This window comes from Ornithorhynchus anatinus, chromosome X1, assembly GCF_004115215.2.
Source record: "Ornithorhynchus anatinus isolate Pmale09 chromosome X1, mOrnAna1.pri.v4, whole genome shotgun sequence".
Classification (NCBI taxonomy): domain Eukaryota; kingdom Metazoa; phylum Chordata; class Mammalia; order Monotremata; family Ornithorhynchidae; genus Ornithorhynchus; species Ornithorhynchus anatinus.
The window spans coordinates 13,042,436-13,062,720 of record NC_041749.1 but is presented as its reverse complement, the minus strand read 5'-3'; the positions used below and the strand labels follow the sequence as shown (position 1 = coordinate 13,062,720).

At 44.4% G+C, this 20,285-nt stretch overlaps 1 protein-coding gene across 4 annotated transcripts in view; it reads right to left on the bottom strand.

Annotated features, from left to right (window-relative positions):
- Positions 1-20,285, bottom strand: part of CRIM1 (cysteine rich transmembrane BMP regulator 1) — a 209,887-nt gene that overhangs the window by 88,928 nt on the left and 100,674 nt on the right. For all 4 annotated transcript variants that reach the window (XM_029050939.2, XM_029050940.2, XM_029050938.2 and 1 more), the window contains exons 3-4: positions 8,168-8,410; positions 5,784-5,904 (exon numbers count right to left, since the gene is read on the bottom strand). In XM_029050939.2, the coding sequence (XP_028906772.1) occupies positions 5,784-5,904; positions 8,168-8,410 (364 nt within the window). The remainder of the gene's footprint in view (positions 1-5,783; positions 5,905-8,167; positions 8,411-20,285) is intronic.

Sequence of the window (20,285 nt, the reverse complement as noted above, 5' to 3'; positions counted from 1 at the left end):
ATTATTTTTGGTCAAGTATACCTTTTTCACATGGTCTTAATCCAGTCCTCGGTATTACTAAATGACATCCTGTATTTGCCTGGAAGATTAAAAGTCACTTGAGGTCAGGGAACGTGCTTGGTCTAGTGGATAGAGCATGGACCTGTGAGTCAGAAGGACCGGGTTTTAATCCTGCGTCCGCCATTTGTCTGCTATGTGACCTTTGGGAAATCACTTAATTTCTCTGTGTCTCAGTTCCCTCATCTGTAAAATGGGAATTAAGACTATGAGCCTTATGTGGGACAGGGACTGCATCCAACCCGATTAGCTTGTGTCTACCCCAGCAGTTAGAACATGCCTAGCACAGAGTAAATGCTTAACAAATGCCACAAATATTAATATGTGCCTACCGGTAGTGTATGCTTACTATGTGCCTAGCTCACAGTAAGTGCTTAACAAATATCATAATTATAACTATTATTATTACTCTCCCAAGACCTTAATACAGAGCCCTGCCCTACTACTGACTGACTGATCAATCTTGCCTATTCTGGTATGCAGAGATACAATAGACCTGAGCTCAAGACTTGCAAGTTTGTCTGGTTCTTGTTTTAACTTTTTCTACTTAGTGGGAGGAACTTCCCCAGACCGGAATGGTCGTGTGTCCAGTAGGCATACCTCATTTTCCACTCCCAAGCCTTGAGCCTTAAGCCTTCTGCAAAATCCACGTTCATCAGTGCCTACCCTCACCCGCTTCTGGAGAGGCTTCTGCTTCTAGAGCAACAGCATGGTGCTTTGGATAGAGTATGAGCTTGGGGGTTAGATGGTGGTGGGTTCTAATCCTGGCTCTGCTGTTTGTCTACTGTGTGACCTTGGGCAAGTCACTTCACTTCTCTGTGCCCCAGTTTCCTCATCTGTAAAATGGGACTGAGACTGAGTCCCATGTGGGACAGGGACTATGTTCAACCCGATTTGCTTGCATCCACCCCAGCGCTTAGTACACTGCCTGATATACAGTTAAGTGCTTAACAAATCACCCCAATTATTATTATTATTCTGCTCAAGGAAATTGCTGCCATCAGCTGAATTGCCTCGACGACTGATGGAAGAAAAGGAAGAGAATGGTCCAGAGTAGTCCAACCTCTGAGAAACACTAGAAGGAACTCGGGAAAGATGACATGATAATCTTACATTAACAGTGCTGGTATTTGCTAAGTGCTATGTGCCAGGCACTATACTATGTCCTGGGGTGAATATAAGCAAATCGGGTTGGACCCAATCCCTGTCCCATGTGGGACTCACGGTCTCAATCCCTGTTTTACAGATGAGGTAACTGAAACACATAGGATGAAGGGATTTGCCCAAGGTCACACACAGACAAGTGGCGGAGCCGTGATTAGAACCCATGGTCTTCTGACTCCCAGGCCCGTGCTCTATCCACTACACCATGCTGCTTCTCTAATGAGAAGACCTCACGCTGACTGAAGGACAGACGGACACAAGGAAGGGTAAGGAAGAACCAATTTAGGAGATGAAGACTGGCTTCTGAGAACTGGAGCACGGTCTCTAGAGGTGGAGGAGATGACGGAGAGTTAAGGAAGTACTTGAAACCACAGGACAGCTGTGTGACCTAGAGGCATCAAGGGAGGGGACTGGAAAGCGAGGTTGACAGATGATCAGAGCAGCTGCAGAGTCACATAGAGTAGTAGTAATAGCCATGAGATTGCCAAAACCACACACTGTGTAGACAGAGCAGTCGCTGTGACAAAGACTCACAGCCTGCCTTTGGCTTCCAGGCAGGACTTCCTTTATACCTCCCCAGACGGTTGGGATGAGTGGGAGAGAGCTGCCTATCCAATCTCTGTGGGGAGGAAAAGATACAGCTGCCCTCAAAACTGTATTTGAGTCTCCCAAACCTCATATCCTTGTATCTCAGAGTGGGTTCCTGTTGTTGTAGTTGAGTCACTTCCTCTTTTAATGCCCTTGTAAATAAGGTCCAGCTGGTCAAGACTACACAAACTGCAACATCGATATCTTCTCTTCAGAATAGAGAATTACAATTCCTTTAACCTTGTCTGCTAGATCCCTTCTTTCAACCATTTAAATCATTTTGGTTCCTCTTCTATGGATCCTCTCCAAATTAGTTATGTCCCTTTTAAGTTGGGCTGAAGGGCATTGGCAAGTAGCTATATTATGCCATTCAGGGGATATTCTGTATCCTTTATCTAGCCCAGAGCTTAGTACAGTGCTTGGCGCTCAGAAATTGCTTAACGATTACAAGTAGAAAGATCACTTCAGAGCTCTCACATTTATGGTAGCCCCGTTAAGTAAAATTCAAAATACATGCCTGCTTTCTTTTTTAAGAGGTGATATCACTGAAGTGTTTGAATATTCGGACACCCAATGACTTCCGGATCTTTTCTGGATCATCCCTCAGTTGGCGTTTTTTCTGCCACATCCAAATACAGGGACAATAATCTCACTCTCGATTCATCGTCTTTAAACACAGGATTTTGGTTAGAAATAGAAACTTTCCAGGGGCATATGCTACCTTTTTGCTGAGCTCCTGACAAGACATGGACTCTGGGAAGACCAGCAAGAAACAAGGCAGCAGCAGTAGCAAGTTAGAAAAACAACTGCCCCTGTACTGGCCTCCTCCAAGTTTGTGCAATTGCTGCTCCAGAGTGGCGAGGTGGGTATGGGGTGAAGGGTGTGTGTGTGTGTGTTTGTGCATGTGAATAAATCTTATTTGAGTGCGTACTGTGTGCAAAGCACTGTACTAAGTGCTTGGGAGAGTACGACATGGCACTAAAACAGACCCATTCCGTGTCGGTAGAGGGGGCGGAGGGGAGAGGGACAGAGAGAATGGGGGCTGGGTGTGAGAGAGGCATCTGAATTCTCAGGAATTCAGTGTCAAAGAGTGCTGAAAAATCACTGAGCTCTACTGAACTGTGGTTTTCACACGTTTAGACAGCTCTGTTTAATGGTACCCAGGACACAACTTTCCCAAATTCATCACCTTACCTTCCAAAGAGGAGAACAAAAAATCAGTAAGAATCTATATCTGTAGAGAATCTACAGAGAAGCAGTGTTGTCTAGTGGATAGAGCACAGACCTGGGAAGCAGAAGGACCTGAGTTCTAATCCCAGCTCTGCTGTTTGTCTGCTCTATGACCTTGGGCAAGTCACTTAACTTCCGTGTCTCAGCTACTTCAGATTAAGACTGTGAGTCCCATGTGGGACAGGGACTGTGTCCAACCCAATTTGCTTGCATCCACCCCAATGTTTAGTACAGTATATAGCACTGTACATTGTACTTAACAAATGCCACCATTGTAATATAATTTAATTGGTTGTTTTTAAACAGTTACTAAGCACTGGAGTCGATATAAGGAGATCGGACACAGTCCATGCCCCACATACGCCTCACAGTCTCGGAGGGAGGGAGAACAGGTACTGAGTTCCCATTTTACAAATGAGAAACTAAGATACAGAAAAGTTAAGTGACTTATCCAAGGTCACTCACCAGGCAAGTGGTGGAACCAGGATTAGAGCCCAATTCCTCTGACTTCCAGGCCTGTACTCTTCCCACTAAGCCACACTGCTTCCAAGCCTGGACTGATTTTTAACAGTGTGGCTCTTGCTATTCTATTTTAAAGTCCAGGCAGGGATATCAAGTGCCTGGACTCGATAAGGCACATCTTGTACTGGCCCTATCCTCTTCTCCCGATACAGAATAAAATGTCTCTGAAAGAAGAATTGGTTTTCTTGGTAAATGAGTGGAAGAAATGCAAGACCACTGATCCCGATAAACCCTATTTCTTCCCAGACTGAGCTCCCCGCTTTTTTCCCTCTGCTCCCTCTACCCCCTCCCGGCTTCACCTCTCGGCCGCTAAACCCTCTTCTCTCCCCTTTCCCTCTCCTCCTTCCCTTCTCCCGTCCCACCCCCTCAGCACTATACTCGTCCGCTCAACTGTATATATCTTCATCACCCTATTTATTTTGTTTAATGAGATGTACATCACCCTGATTCTATTTATTTGCCATTGTTTTTATGAGATGTTCTTCCCCTTGACTCTATTTATTGCCATTGTTCTTGTCTGCCTGTCTCCCCCGATTAGACTGTAAGCCCATCAAAGGGCAGGGACTGTCTCTATCTGTTGCCAATTTGTACATTCCAAGCACTTAGTGCAGTGCTCTGCACATAGTAAGCGCTCAATAAATACGACTGAATGAATGAATGTAACATACAGAGCGAGTTGACAAAGCTAGATCCAACAGAATCTTGGTTAGGTTCTAGTTCTAAGTACATGCTGAACTTCTACAAACCTAAGATAATTTATTTCAGGAATTTAGGAGGGAGATGGTTGGGATTCAAACAAATCATGGAACACCTCATCAGTTAAATCAACCCTAATTAAAAGGGGCACTACCTGCTATCCACCCTAAACATTCCTAACAAAAAATAGCATCACCACTGAAGAAGCAGTGTGGCCTAGTGGAAAGAGCATGGGCCTGGGAGTCAGAGGACCTGGGGTCTAATCCCAGCTCTGCTGCTTCTTTGCTGCGTGACCTTGGACAAATCATTTCACTTCTCTGTGCCTCTGTTACCTCATCTGTAAAATGGGGATTAAGACTGTGAGCTCCATGTGCATATGGACTGTGCCCAATCTGATCATTTGGTAGCTACCCCAGCATCTGGCACATAGTGATCACTTTAAGTTTACCATAAAAAAAACCCCAAATACCACCTCACTTCTCCAGTTGAGCAATTACTAAAATTTAAAGAAAAGATGGGGCAGGTCCCTGTTGTTGAGAAAAGGAATAATAGTTTGTCGATTATATTTTAACTCAGCAGACCAAGGAGTCAATGTGTTCTGTGTGTTGTTTAGCACATTATCAGGATTCAAAAATATCAACAAATCTTCCTTCACACAGAAGCAACAACCACTGTTTTCTCCTTTGTGCTAGGGGCCAGTTTGAATGAATACTGCCTGTAAGCTCTTTGTAGGAAGGGAATGTGTTTATTGTTATATTGTACCCAACCAAGTACTTAGTACAGTGCTCTGCACATAGTAAACACTCAATAAACATGACAGAATGAATGAACAATAATGCTAGAACCTAGAATCTTCCTTAATTTAGTCACAAACAGGATTTGGGAAAGTCTTCCAGCTCGTCCATTCTCAACTTAAAACCTGAAAGGTCTCTTAAACTCCTAATGAACTGTATTAGTTCTTTAAAAAACTTTTACTTTCAAGAGAATTATGGTCAAAGCATACACACAGTTCAAAGGACACAAAAATTTAGCTGCACAAATATGTACACAAATCGATTTAGAAGTTCTTGGTTTCTAAAAGTACAGATCCGCTCCCTATAAAGTATTGGAGAAGATAACAATGTAGCAACTCCATTAAATCCTTGAATCACCTATGAAATTAGGAACTATGTATGTTCAAAACCATATCTACATCCTCAAATAGGAGGCCTTCCCTAAGCCTTCAATTTCTTTACTCCCTCTCCCTTCTGTGTCCCTCTAATTTGCTCCCTTTATTCACCCCCACCTCCCGCTCACTGCACTTATGGCCATATCCGTAATTTATTATTAAAGTCTGTCTCCCCCTGCCTAGACTGTAAGCTCATTGTGGGCAGGGAATGTATCTGTAACATTTGTACTCTTCCAAGCGCTTACTATAGCACTCTGCATACAGGAAGCGCTCAATCAATACGACTGATGGATTGATTCGGATTTGGATAGCGCTATCTCTGAGACAAGGAGGAAAATGTAAAAAATAACACACGAACCTCGTTGGGAGGGCGCAGCAGCCATCCGCTGTCAGTCTAACTTGGGTTTCGTAGCTATCCAGGGGGCAAACAACCTGCTGGATGGACGGACACTCCACCGTGCTGCAGTCGACACTGAAAACTTAAAAAAGGGAAACACAGAGATGAAGCCTTACAGTAGTGCAGAGCTCCCCACTCCTGTTTAGAACATCCTATATAATGGGAAAGTCAAATTCCCACCTCGCCCACCTCCTCCTTGTTTTAGGTTATGAGGTGTCTACTTGTCCGCTGTGTGACCTTGAACCAGTCAATTGTCTGGGCCTCAGTTACGTCACCTGTAAAATGGGGTTTATGACCGTGAGCCCATGTGGGACACGGACTCTGTCCAACCCGATTAGCTTGTATCCACCCCACTGCTCAGAACAGTGCCTGGCAAACAGAAGCACTTAACAAATACCACAAAAACGTCTCTGCACCTGCTTCTTGCACTGGCACTTTTTTGTATAATCAATATTACAAAGTCGCACTGTAGTTCTGAATCCTTGGAAGGGAAGCAAGGCCAAAGTGCAGTCACAGAGAAATTTTCCTAGGATAAGGTCTTTGATGTTAGGGAGTATGAAAGGAACTTTGGGAAAGGTTGGGACAAAGCTCCAGGTATTCTTGGGAAGCAATGTCCCAGGTCTAGTACATGTCCACTGGGAACTGCAAACAGTATGCGGGGAAGCAGCGTGGCCTAATGGATAGAGCATGGACCTGGGAGTCAGAAGGTCATGGGTTCCAATCCCGGCTCCGCCACCTGTCTGCTGTGTGGGCTTGGGCAAGTCATTCCACTTCCTCTGAGCTTCAGCTACTTCATCTGTAAAATGGGAACTAAGACTGTGAATCCTCTGTGGGACAGGGACCGTGTCCAACCTGATTTGCTTGTAATAATAATAATAATGGCATTTGTTAAGCGCTTACTATGTGCCAAGCACTGTTCTAAGAGCTGGGGTGGATACAAGGTAATCAAGTTGTCCCATGTGGGGCTCACAGTCTTTATCCCCATTCATCCCGTGCTCTTTCCACTAAGCCATGCTGCTTCTCGTATCTACCCCAGTGCTTAGTACAGTGCCCAGCACATAACAAAATACCAAAATTATTATAAATACGATTGAGTGAATGAACATCTGATGCTTTGGAGAACCGAATCCCAAAGTGGAGCTGTTTTAGAAGCCATACTAGAAGTATATCCACGCGAGTGAGCTTAACGATAGTTTTTCTTTTCTTTTCCTACAGTATTTGTTAAGCGATTACTACGTGTCCAACACTGTTCAAAGACTGGGGCAGGTACCAGTTAATTAGGTTGGACACAATCCCTGTCCCACCTGGGGCTCACAGTCTAAACTGGAGGGAGAACAGGAATTAATCTCCATTTTACAGCTGAGAAAACTGAGGAACAGAGAAGTAAAAGGGACTTCCCCAAGGTCACAGGCAGCAAGCAATTAGCAGTGCCAGAATTAGAACCCAGATCCTCTGACTCACAGGCCAATGCTCTTTCCCCTCGACCATGCTGCTTTCTCCAGGGTACGAATCAAAGGACGGAGGATAGGCCCACTTCCTAAACAAATGGATGTTAGGGCAGCCTCACTGTTATCCTCCCATCCCACACCCAGTTTTCCCTCTGCAGAGAAGAGAGGGATAATGAAGACACGGGCAGTTTCTCAGTAGAGAGACTTAAATCCAAATATGATAAGTTTGAATGCAATGTGGAAAATAACATGCAAAACCTTGGAATAGATTTTGAGGGAGGGGAAGTAATGGAAATGATTTTGCCCATTATATGTGCTTAGCTGGCAGGAAGATAAGCTTGATGACTAGGGTCCATAATAAGGAGATCACACCATCCCAGGTAGAAGATGAACGAAACACAAACAAGGGGATTTAGTGTAGGGATGGAGTGTCGAAATGTTGTGAGAAAAAAGTGGGAGCAGATCACAACAGCTCTGATGATGGGAAACCTCTTTCCCGAAGTGAAAGTTCTTGGGATACAAAGGAGATGGTGTTTCCTTTCAAAAGAAAGGGACATTTGGGTTCCACAATGAATTATCCATCAATATGGACCCCAAAATGCTACCTGCCAGTTTTAAAGCAACAAAGGCAGTTATTATTAATGCGCTCTGGTGGATCATTTTATCATTCAATAAAAAGAAAAAGAAATTCAGTGCCTCTAAGTGTCAGCCTTGAATTTTTCAGAGGGAAGGGCCTCCCGTATAGAACATCAGAAACATCACCAAACCTGCAGCGAAAGAGGTCTCACCCGTTTGCCCATCGAGTACACTTTACTCAGAACCGAAATGTACCACTCCAACGAGCTCCCATGCTAAAGCAGATTTTTACAACTTGCAAGAGGCGAGAAAACAAGATACCTGGTTTGCATTCATAGAGGTCACAGCACTCTCCCGGCTTCCCTGATGCTTTCGACACCAAGATGTTCAGGTAGCCGGGTTGGCAAACTTTCCTCAAGCAGCCTGCCGGGTTGCACACGCAACGGCTCGGTAACGGACAGCATTCGCCGGGTGGGGCGTAGCCCTCGATGAGAATGGAGTCCTCCGGGCATCGGGGAGAAAACTGGACTTCACAGCGGGCTTTGGAGCAGTCTGGCTTCTCTTCTGAAAAGGAGCATGTAGTCCACAATGGGTGGGAGCAGAACACTTGTGATTGAATGGGGCTCTTCAGTAACGCGGACCGCTCTTGATCACCCATGGCAACAGTGGTAGTGACAGCGTGATTAAATGAAACCCGCAGGAAAGCGTGTAGGCCTGGGACTTAGAGGACTTGGGTTGTAACCCTGCCTCGGCTACCCGCTGGCTATGGGATCTTGGGCAAGTCACTTCACTTCTCTGTGCCTCGACTTCCTCATCTGTAAAATGGGGATTACATTCCTATTCTCTCTCCCCAGGGAGACTCTGGGCCCCATGTGGGAGACGGACCACGTCTTGGATCAAATCGAGCGTGTGCTAAAGTGTTCGGCACACAGTAAGGTCTTAACAAGTACCATAATTATTTTTATTACTATTATTATTATTACTACTAATAATAATTATAATTACTACTAATATTATAATCTGCTCCATGAGGGCCATGGCCTCCACAGTTTTGAGAGTTGGACTCCCTTTCTTGCTAATCCCAGCTCTCTGACAAAACCTGAGAATTTCTAAACAAGCTCTCATTGTGGGCAGGGAACTTATCTACCAACTCTATTGTACTGTATTCTCCCAAGTGCTTAGTACAGTGCTCTGCACACAGAGAGCACTCAATGAATATGATTAAGGGCAGTAAACACCCCAAATGGCAGCTTTTGGGCCTCAGAGTGAAGGCCTGCCCCATCCCAGTCTTAATCTCTCTTGAAATCTCCACTCCCTTTTCACCTTTCTGCTTGAAATGAAAAGTTGGCACCTCTGAAAAATGGCGATAAAGTCCTTACTTTACCCTATTTCTTCGATTGTGAGCCTCCCATGTAGGACGGTGCTCTGTACATACTAAGGACTCAATAACTACCATTGACTGATCTACCCAAGTGCTTAACAGAGTGTTTGGCCCAGACAGTAGGAAGCAGCACAATAAAACAGATCTGAGTTTTCCCTTCTTCGCCCATCCTTGGATGGTTGTACTGAAGCACGGATAAAGGCCCCAAAAATAGTAAAGCAGAGGAAACGAGAGCCGTGACCAACAGACCCCGGATAAGAACACTCGACTGGTTTCGGTGAGTTGTTTAACATTTTTTATTGAAATTCTTGTTTTCTCTTAACTTGAATTATTATGCACAGCCTCACTTCTTTCAGGTTCTGGATTGAAAGGCCTGAGTTGATTTGTTTAAAGGGCTTGTGGAAGGATGACTGAAAAACAAGCAAGAAGATACACTTTCCACATGGGACAGAGACTGCATCCAACCTGATTATCTGGTATCTACCCCAGCGCTTAGTTCAGAGTAAGTGCTTCACAAATACCACTGTTATTATTACCATCAATGCCCTCTTACTTCTGAGGGTATGAGTACTAGGAGCCTCGCCTGCCTCTCCTTCCCCTCTTCTCCCCAACCAACATTCTCTACACCCAGTGGAGCACCACCTGAATCCTTTAGGCAAAGGGCTTTGTTGTGGAAAGCAGCATGGCACAGCAGATAGAGCACATGGAACAACCCATCTTCCCTCCCAAGCCCGGTCCGCTCCCAGACTTCTCCGTCACCGTGGATGGCACGACCATCCTTCCCGTCCTGCAGGCCCGCAATCTCGGTGTCATCCTTGACTCGTCCCTCTCGTTCACCCCACACATCCTATCCGTTACCAAGACCTGCCGGTTTCACCTCTACAATATCGCCAAGATCCGCCCTTTCCTCTCCACCCAAACGGCTACCTTACTATTACGGGCTCTCGTTATATCCCGGCTAGACTACTGTGTCGGCCTTCTCTCTGACCTCCCTTCCTCCTCTCTCGCCCCGCTCCGGTCTATTCTTCACTCCGCTGCCCGGCTCATCTTCCTGCAGAAATGATCTGGGCACGTCACTCCCCTTCTTAAACAACTCCAGTGGTTGCCTATCGACCTCCGCTCCAAACAAAAACTCCTCACTCTAGGCTTCAAGGCTCTCCATCACCTTGCCCCTTCCTACCTCTCCTCCCTTCTCTCTTTCTACCGCCCACCCCGCACGCTCCGCTCCTCTGCCGCCCACCTCCTCGCCGTCCCTCGGTCTCGCCTATCCCGCCGTCGACCCCCGGGTCACGTCCTCCCGCGGTCCTGGAACGCCCTCCCTCCTCACCTCCGCCAAACTGATTCTCTTTCCCTCTTCAAAACCTTACTTAAAAATCACCTCCTCCAAGAGGCGTTCCCAGACTGAGCTCCTCTTCCCCCTCTACTCCCTCTGCCATCCCCCCTTTACCTCTCCGCAGCTAAAGCCTCATTTTCCCCTTTTCCCTCTGCTCCTCCACCTCTCCCTTCCCATCCCCACAGCACCGTACTCGTCCGCTCAACTGTATATATTTTCGTTACCCTATTTATTTTGTTAATGAATTGTACATCGCCTCAATTCTATTCAGTTGCCATTGTTTTTACGAGATGTTCTTCTCCTTGACGCTGTTTAGTGCCATTGTTCTTGTCTGTCCGTCTCCCCCGATTAGACCGTAAGCCCGTCAAACGGCAGGGACTGTCTCTATCTGTTGCCGACTTGTTCATCCCAAGCGCTTAGTACAGTGCTCTGCACATAGTAAGCGCTCAATAAATACTATTGAATGAATGAATGAATGAATGAATGAACCCGATTTGTCCAACATGTCCAACATTTGTCCAACATGTGTCCAACCCGATTTGCTTATATCCACCCCAGCGCTACCTTTTCAGGGGTTGTCTCCTCCCCCAAACGTTTAGGACACTGTTCAGCACCCAGTAAGCGCTCAATGAACACCACTGATTGGTTGATTAGGAGTGGGTGCTTGGTAACCCCTGTTCTATTTGACCGCTAGCAAAGTTTGAGGAGATGCATCAGTGGCTGCTGGGTGTAATGCATAATCGCTGCTCAAATAGGCCACCAGTCCTGCCTTGGCTTTGCCCTCCCTCCTTAAGGATGGAGAGAGGATTCACTTTTCTCACCCACCATAAAAGCCCACCTCGAGTTTTGTCTACCAGCTCTGTTGTATTCTACTCTCCCAAGTGCTTAGAACAGTGCTCTACACATAGTAAACTCTCAATAAATCCCACTGATGATGATCGACTAATCCCCTGTTCCTCCTGCAACAGGGACTAGGCTGGACATGCCCAGATTAAAGATAAGATCAGAATTGCTGGCCCTCTGCCTTATGCTGCCGAGCATTCTCCCCTGATTTTGTCTCTTCTCATGCACTCCTTCCAGTTAGCTCTTTTTTTCCTTTCTAGAGTCATTATGTACACATATTTAAATTTATATTAAATTTCTTATTTATTCATATTAATGTATGTCTCCCCTCTAGACTATAAACTCGTTTCGGGCAGGGAACGTGTCTGCTAATTCTGTTGTACTGTACTCTCCCAAGCGCTTAGACCAGTGCTCTGCACAACAGGAGTTACCAAGCAACCACTCCTAATCAATCAGTGGTGTTCATTGAGAACTTAATGGGTGCTGAGCACTGCCCTAAATATTTGGGGGAATAGGCAGCCTCTGGAAAGGTAGGAATAACTCTGCACATAGTAAGCACTCAATAAATATGATTTATTGATTTTTCTCCTCCATTCGTCTCCACACCACAGACACACCAGTTAGCTGTCCTGTTACCCAATCCAACCACTTTCTCCTTCCATCTCGGTTTCTCTATTCTTGTCCTCACCTAGACCACCCAACTAGCACAGATTATATTCTAATTCAGGACAGCGGAAGAAACATTCTCATGGTATTTGAGTGCTTATTATATGCCAAGCACTGCTCTAAGTGGGTAGGGTAGCTGCAAGATAACCAGGTCAGACGCAGTCCCTGTCCCACATGTGGTCCAGGGTCTAAGCAGGTACTGAACCCCCATTTTACAGATGAGGATACTAAGGCACAGAGAAGTTTAAGAGACTTGCCCAAGGTCACCTAGCATGCAGCTGGCAGAATTAGAACCCAGGTCCTCTGATGCCCAGGCTTGTGCTCCTTCCACCAGGCCACAATCTATCTTAAGCCCCCAAACTCCCAGCTTCAAAAGATGGCTTTCCCAGAAGAGGAGAACTAGAACTAGAAGCTGTCCTTCAAGAAAAAGGATCAGCATTAGACTTGTTTTCAATCTAACAGAGCCCCAGGGGACAACACTACATTGACAGTCCACACATGGAAATCCACAGAAACAAACTCCTTTATGCTCAAACCCCATTTAAAGAAGTTGTCACTTGGTCTCAGCAACTTGCAATGTAAATCAATACATTTAAAATGGATTATTGTACAGAGAATCCCATAAATACAAACCCATACCAAACTGGTTGCCTCAGTTTTATTACCAAGCATTATTGCATTTTGATTTGTCACCAACTTTTATTGTGCAGAGCGAAGGGCTGTAAGAGACTGCTTGGGAAATAGAAGACTCAGTCGTGAGGAGTTTTTACAATCTTATATGGGAAGCAGGACAAATGGTAATAAACAGCTATAAAAACAAACAACAGAAACTTAATCCAAATCCATTTCAGCTAACCTGAGGCATGCCCGAGTGCTCAGGTGAGGCAGAGCTAGGTGGAGAGGTGGGAAGGCTTCATGAAGGAAGTGAGATGAGAACAGTGCTCGGAACAAGAGGACTGTAAGCCACTTGAAGGCCCAGCTCCAAGAAAACTTTGGGATGCAAGCTGTCCCTTCAGACTCAGTAACTGCCAATCAATGGTATTTATTCAGCGCTTACTATTGTGATGATGATGGTATCTTTTTTTTCTGAAGCATTCACTATGTACCAGGCACTGTAGTAAGTACGGGGGCGGGGGGGGAGATATAAGCAAATTGGGTTGGACGTAGTGCCTGTCCCACGTGGCGCTCATAGGCTCAATCCCCATTTTACTGATGAGGTAACTGAGGCCCAGAGAATTGCAGTGACTTGTTCCAGGTCAAACAGCAGACAAGTGGCGAAACTGGGATTAGAACCCATGGCCTTCTGACTCCCAGGCCCGTGCTCTATCCACTATGCCATGCCACAGAACACTTTACTAAGCACCTGGGACAGTACAATATAACAATATGTATTCAATAGTATTAATTGAGTGCTTACTTTGTGCAGAGCACCATACTAAGCACTTCGAATGTACAATTCGGCAACAATATAACAGACACATTCCCTGCCCACAATGAACTTACAGTCCAGAGGACAAATGCGTCAATTATTTTGAACTCGTTGTGGGCAAGGACCATGTCTGCCAATTCTATAGATTGTACTCTCTCAAGTGCTTAGTACAGTGCCCTGTACACAGTAAGCGCTCAATAAATATGATTGATTAATAATAATAATGTTGGTATTTGTTAAGCGCTTACTATGTGCCGAGCACTGTTCTAAGTGCTGGGGTAGATAGAGGGTAATCAGGTTGTCCCAAGTGAGGCTCACAGCTAATCCCCATTTTACAGATGAGGTAACTGATGCACAGAGAAGTTAAGTGACTTGCCCACACTCACAAACCTGACAAGTGGCAGAGCCGGGATTCGAACTCATGACCTCTGACTCCCAAGCCCATGCTCTTTCCACTGAGCCACGCTGCTTCTCTACTGAGCCACGCTGCTTCTCTATTCACTATTTGGTTTGGAACAGATCAAACTGGTTTTCAGCTGATCTGTCCCCTACTGAATACTGCTAAAACACCTGTTGCCTTTATGCCTGATACTTTTATTTTTAACACCCAATCTCCCTCTGCGTCAACACTCACATCAGAGTGTCCAGGCTTGGAAATGTTGCCCATTTTTACAGGACCTGGGAGGGGAACTTAGAAGTTCTGGAACAAGGGAAGAGGTCAGGGGGTCTCTACCCAGCTCCCCGAGGTTTCTATGGATTTCTGCAAAGAAGCTCTTCATGTGTGCTAATGGCAGAATTCTATTATGTTGCCACACCGCATAATGTAACATTCTGTTACTTCTGGGACAGCAAAGGATAGCTGACATTCTTGAGTACTTTCAGCATCCCTGCCCAACCTAAAGAAGGGACAAATTCGATTCAAGACTGAATCTGCATCGAAATTTCCAGTTCCTCACTCCCAGCTTCAGACTAGCTTACTAGCTGGCCTAAAGTTCACAAAAGCAAAATTAGAAAGGAAAAAAAAAGTAGGGAATAAATAAACAGAGGAACCAAACAAGTAAATAAAAATGCAAGTGAAATGATCTTCGAGGTGATATAAGTGGAGAGAAAATATGGGCACATGGCTTCTTCAACTCAGTCAATTAATCTTATTTATTGAGTGCTTACTTTATGCAGAGCACTGAACTAAGTGCTTGTGAGAGAACAATGTAACAGAATTGGTAGATATGTTCTCTGCCCACAAGGAGCTTTCAGTCTAGAAGGGGAGGCAGACATTAAAATAAATTCTAGATATGCACCTTAGTGCTGTGAGGCTGAAGTGGCACGAATAAAGGATACAAATTCAAGTGCAAGGGCGACACAGAACAACCTTATTCAAGCAGGTGGAGATCCCCTATTTAGAGGATTCCCATATTTAAACTACACTCTCAAGGGGCTGGAGGAAGAGAAGGAGGGAGAATGAGATAGCGAAAACAAGTGGCTACAGCTTGACAACACAGAAGGAGGTGGGCATACTTGAGATGTGAAGAGACTGCAATCACTAAACTAATAAACTTTGGCAGCAGAAAGTGATGTGGCTGGCCGTTTTTCAGTGAAATAAACAGACAGTGATGCTGAGCCACACTGGCCAATAGTGCTTTGACTGCGCCTGAGGAAACTGGAGCCCCATTTGGCAGATGCCTTTCAACTGGGGCTACTGGGTAATTTGGAGGATCCTAAGGCATGGTGTAGTGGATAGAGCATGGGTTCTAATTCTCACTCCACCACTTGTCTGCTGTATGACCTTGGGCAAGTCACTTCATTTCTCTAGACCTCAGTTACCTCATCTGTAAAATGGGGATTGATGCTATGAGCCCCATGTGGAGCAAAGGAATGTGTCCAGCCCGATTTGCTTGTATGCACCCCAGAGCTTAGTACAGTGCCTGGCACATAGTAAGCTCTTAACAAACACTATAATAATTATTATTATTTTTCATGGCCAAGTCCCGGTCCCCACCTCCCAGAGGGATTGCAGGGAAAAGGTAAGAAATCTCTTCTATAGTACTTGAGGATAGGGCATGAGGAAGAGCCAGGATACTCCTTAGAGCTGCACCTTTGAGTGCAAGAGCCTCTTCTTTTTTTTTTGGTATTTGCTAAGCTCTATGTTCCAGGCACTGTACTAAGCACTGGGGTAGATACATGTTAATCAGGTTGGACCCAGTCCCTGTTCCACATAGGGCTCACAGTCTTAATCCCCATTTTTTGGATGAGGTAAGTGAGGCACAGAGAAGTTAAGTGATTTGCCCAAGGTCCCACAGCTGAAAAGTGGCAGAACTGCGATTAGAGTCCAGGCCCTTCTGACTCCCAGCCCCGTGCTCTATTCACTTGGCCATGCTGCTTCCCTAACCTTTTCAGATAGGCCTTTTTGTGAGGCAACCCAAGGGGCAAGAGTCCATTTGCATACTCTAAGACCCAATTCTAAATTGGGTCTGTCACTTCCTCCGAACAACATATATTTGGCATGCTCAGTCTTGACTTCTACAATATTGCCGTTCCTTAAACCCTGCTGTTTTCCCAAACCTGTAGTTTGTTTTAGTGTCAGTCTCCACTGCAGTATTGAAAGCTCTTCGAGAGCAGCTGGCATATCTCCTAACTCTACTGAACTCTCCTGAGCGCTCAGCACAGCTCTCTGCAAAGAGTAAGTGCTCAATAAATATTAATACATCATTTCCCATCTTAGTTATGCAACAGAGGAGCCCTACATGGGCCTGGCGCGACCTCGGGTCCTGATCCTCAGGCCTGGCTTAGATCAGCACAAGTTTGATTTAGGTTAGGCACACCTCCAGGTCCATTTTGGGTAGGATTATGAAGGAGTGAGAGGCTCTGGAGCAGGGAAATAACACAGTGGAAGGGAGGGAAAAGTAAGTGAAAAAGGAGGTGTTAACATGTAATAATGCAGTATCTTCCCTTCGAGAAATGCTTTCTGTTTAGGCTTGACATTCCTGAACAGCAGTAGTAAAAGCCTAGATAAATAACATGGCCCAGTTAAAGAGCGCAGACCTAGGTATCAGAGGACCTGGGTTCTAAGCTCGGTCAATTGCTTGCTGTGTGACTCTGGGCAAGTCACTTACCTTCTCTGTGTCTCAATTTTCTCAACTAGAGGATGAGGATTTAATACCATCCTATTTGGACTGTGAGCCCCTTGTAGGACAGGGACAGTGACCAACCTGATAAATTTATTTCTACCTCAGCGCTTAGAACAGTGCTTGACAAAAGAACAGCAACAATCCCAGTCTTAACTGTGACTTCCTCCTGGGAACACTGCCACGGGTGTGCAGTTGCCTCACTGGCTCGTGAGGCAACAAGAAGCAGCATAGCCTAGTGGTTAGAGCATGAGGCTGGGAGTCAGAAGGTCATAGGTTCTAATCCTGGCTCCACCATTTGCCTTCTGTTTGACCTTGGGCAAATCACCTAACTTCTCTGGGCCTCAGTTCCCACATCTATAAAATGGGGATTAAGACAGTGTGCCCTACATGGGACAGGGACTGTGTCCAACCTATCTTGTATCTACCCCAGTGCTTAGAGTAGTGCCTAGCACAGAGTAAGCACTGAACATACACCATTAATATTATTGTTATTACTACTAACTCCCAGCACCCTAAGAAGCAACTGCAGTTGTGAAAGTCCATTAACCCACTCTGGTTCTCATTCGGCCCAGGCCACTCCACAGGGATGTTCAGGATTGGGGTGGATCAAGCCTGGCTTTGATTTCAGACCCACATAGGGCTCTGTTGCATCCTTTACCTCTCTGACCTCTCATTCCCTTCAATATTAACTGTGGAATTTGCTAAGAGCTATTTGCTAAGTGCTTACTATGTGCCAAGCACTGTACTAACAGCTGGGGTAGACACAAGATCATCAAATGCCACATGAAACTCAGAGTCTAAGTAGGAGGGAGAACAGGTATTGAATCTCCATTTTGCAGATGAGGGAACTGAACTGCAGAGAAGTTAGGTGACTTGTCCAAAGTCACACAGCAGGTATGTAGTGGAGCTGGAATTCAAACTCAGGTCCTCTTGACTCCCTGGCTGGAGCTCTTTCCACTAGGCCACAATACTTCTCTTTTAGCTCTGCTTTTTCATCACTTTCAAATAACACTGACAAACAAACCCAGGGACAAGGGACCATACTTTACACATCACAACTCCAGAAAGAAGAGCTTCAATTTCAACTCAGCTGGGAGTTGTGAGGTGGATGAATAACCTAGAATTCTAATTCCACAAAGTTCTGATCAAGCTCCTGTATGCTGAAGATACTCAGAACTCTATGCATTAAATATACAGCTGCCTGTTTATACTCAGTAAAATTCACTGGTGTCTTCAATTATAAATTTCAATTACCATTATTTAATCATTTCTATTTGCCATGATTAAGTGATAGGCAAGTGGCATCAATTATTTCACCATTACTTATTTGGCCTAGAGATATGGTGCTTATATAATTCCTTTCACTCACACTTTCAAAGCATGTTGGGGTAATAAAAATATCGGTAGAAGTTTCTGCTAGTTACTCTGTTCCTTTGTTAAAGTGGGCAAAAATTGTGTTTAGTTGATTAAACCTCTTCATATTTCCCAGTAACATGTGGCCTTCCTCACTTATGACATTTTCTCTTCCTGCTCTTTCTATATTGATAGCTGAAGAGAACAGAACTGCACCTCATCTATACTCAGAGCTTCCTGACTCTTTCAGATTTCCAAATTAAACATTAAGCCCTCAGTTCTTAAAGCTCAGGCCTGGAATCCAGAAGACCTAGATTCTAATCGCAGCTTCATCACTTGCCTACTATGAGACCTGGGGCAAGTCACTTAATTTCTCTATGCCTCAGTTTCCTCCACTACAAAATGAGGACTCAATACCTGTTTTCTCTCCTTAGATTGTGAGCCTCCGTATTGGAGAGGGATGCTTAGAAAAGTATTTGCCATATAGTAAGCACTTAACAAATACCATAAACACACACAGAAAACCCCAAATCATGAGCCCATCCATGCTTACTGCTTATTTATTACATAGCCAAAATCCTAGAAAGCTCCCTAAAACTAAAGGAAAATAAATTGTTGGAACCAAGAAGCACGAGGCCAATACAGAAACAGAGGAGGTGGAAGCAAATATTATACAGAAAATTCATTTGGCAATAAAAATGGGATGAATTTAAAAGAAAATATTTGAATGCTACTCTTTAATTCTCACTGTCCCAAGCACAGAATGGTTTTAAACCTTCACATTATTCATTTGCAATTTTTATCTATATGTGCAGTTTTACAGTCAGTAACTACATTTTTAATCAACCATTACCTTCTCCAAGTTAGTTTCATTTTTAGTTCTCATCTTATTTCAGGTACTAATCTTCCTTTTGGAATTGGCCCTTTAATCTACAGATTTCATGTGATACGAAAATGAGTTTTTTCTTAACATTTTGTATTTAAAACTTCCTTTTCAAATTGAAGGCATAATCATGCCCTCTTCCTCTTTTCAAATTTGGAAAAATTGACTCCTTAAAGTTATACTGTGGTTTTTTTTTCCATTTACATTCCATGATTTTATCATCCCCTTTTTTGGCAAGCTTCATGGTGAAAACTTGTTCTACACATTCATAACCCTAAGGGGGAAAAAAAACTAGGCTTGTTGATACATTCCCAGAAATATTTCATATATTTCAGATTTAAAGAAAGGAACATGCACTTTCCTTTCCCAGCACCTCCAGTTCCTTGGCAGTTTCACATGAAGCAGGAGAGGAAAGGAAATCCACTTGAAGCCTTGCAAAAATATTTTCTTTCAGCTGTTTTAATCAAATTATTCTCCTTAAATCATTTAATCAAGGTATTAATTCAGACAATTACAACAAATTAGTGGATTACGTGAAACATGACCAACTAAAATAGAAATCTTATTCTTAAAAAAAAATTAAAAACCTATAGTCCTAAGGTCTTTCTAGTAGCCCAAACTTGAGATACTTCCAGTGATAATAGCTGCTATTTGCAATAACTTTTCCAGGTTCATCTCTCTCTACCATTCAGTAAATTGTTCCACTGGGTATATGAGATTATCCATGATAACAGCCCAAAGTTTCACCAATGCTTAAGGACCACATTCTGCATAATAATAAATCACAATTATGATGGCATTTGTGAAGCATTATGTATTAAGCACTGTAATTTATTTATTTATATTAATGTCTGTCTCCCCCTCTAGACTGTAAGTTCATTACGGGCAGGGAACGTACCTATTATATTGTACTCTCCCAAGCGCTTAATTCAGTACTCAATAAATACAACTGACTATTCTACTCTTAATCCCCATTTTACAGATGAGGTAATTGAGACACAGAGAAATGAAGTGATTTACCCAAGATCACACACAACAGACCCAGCAGAACCTAGGTCTTTCTGACTCTCAGGCCAATGTTCTATTACTACTACTAGCATTTATTAAGCACTTCCTATGTGCCAGGCACTATACTAAGCGCTGGGGTGGATACAGGCAAATTGGGTTGGACATAGTTCCTGTCCCATGTGAAGCTCACAGTCTCAATCCCCATTTTACAGATGAGGTAACTGAGGCCCACAGAAGTAAAGTGACTTGCCCAAGGTCACACAGCAGAGACGTGGCAGAGCCGGAATTAGAACCTATGACCTTCTGACTCCCAGGCCCGTGCTCCTTCCACTAGTCCAGGCTGCTTTCCACGCTTCATCACATGGAAGGACAAGACAATGCGTCCTGGAACACAGCTCTTGCTGTGCAGTCTCCAACC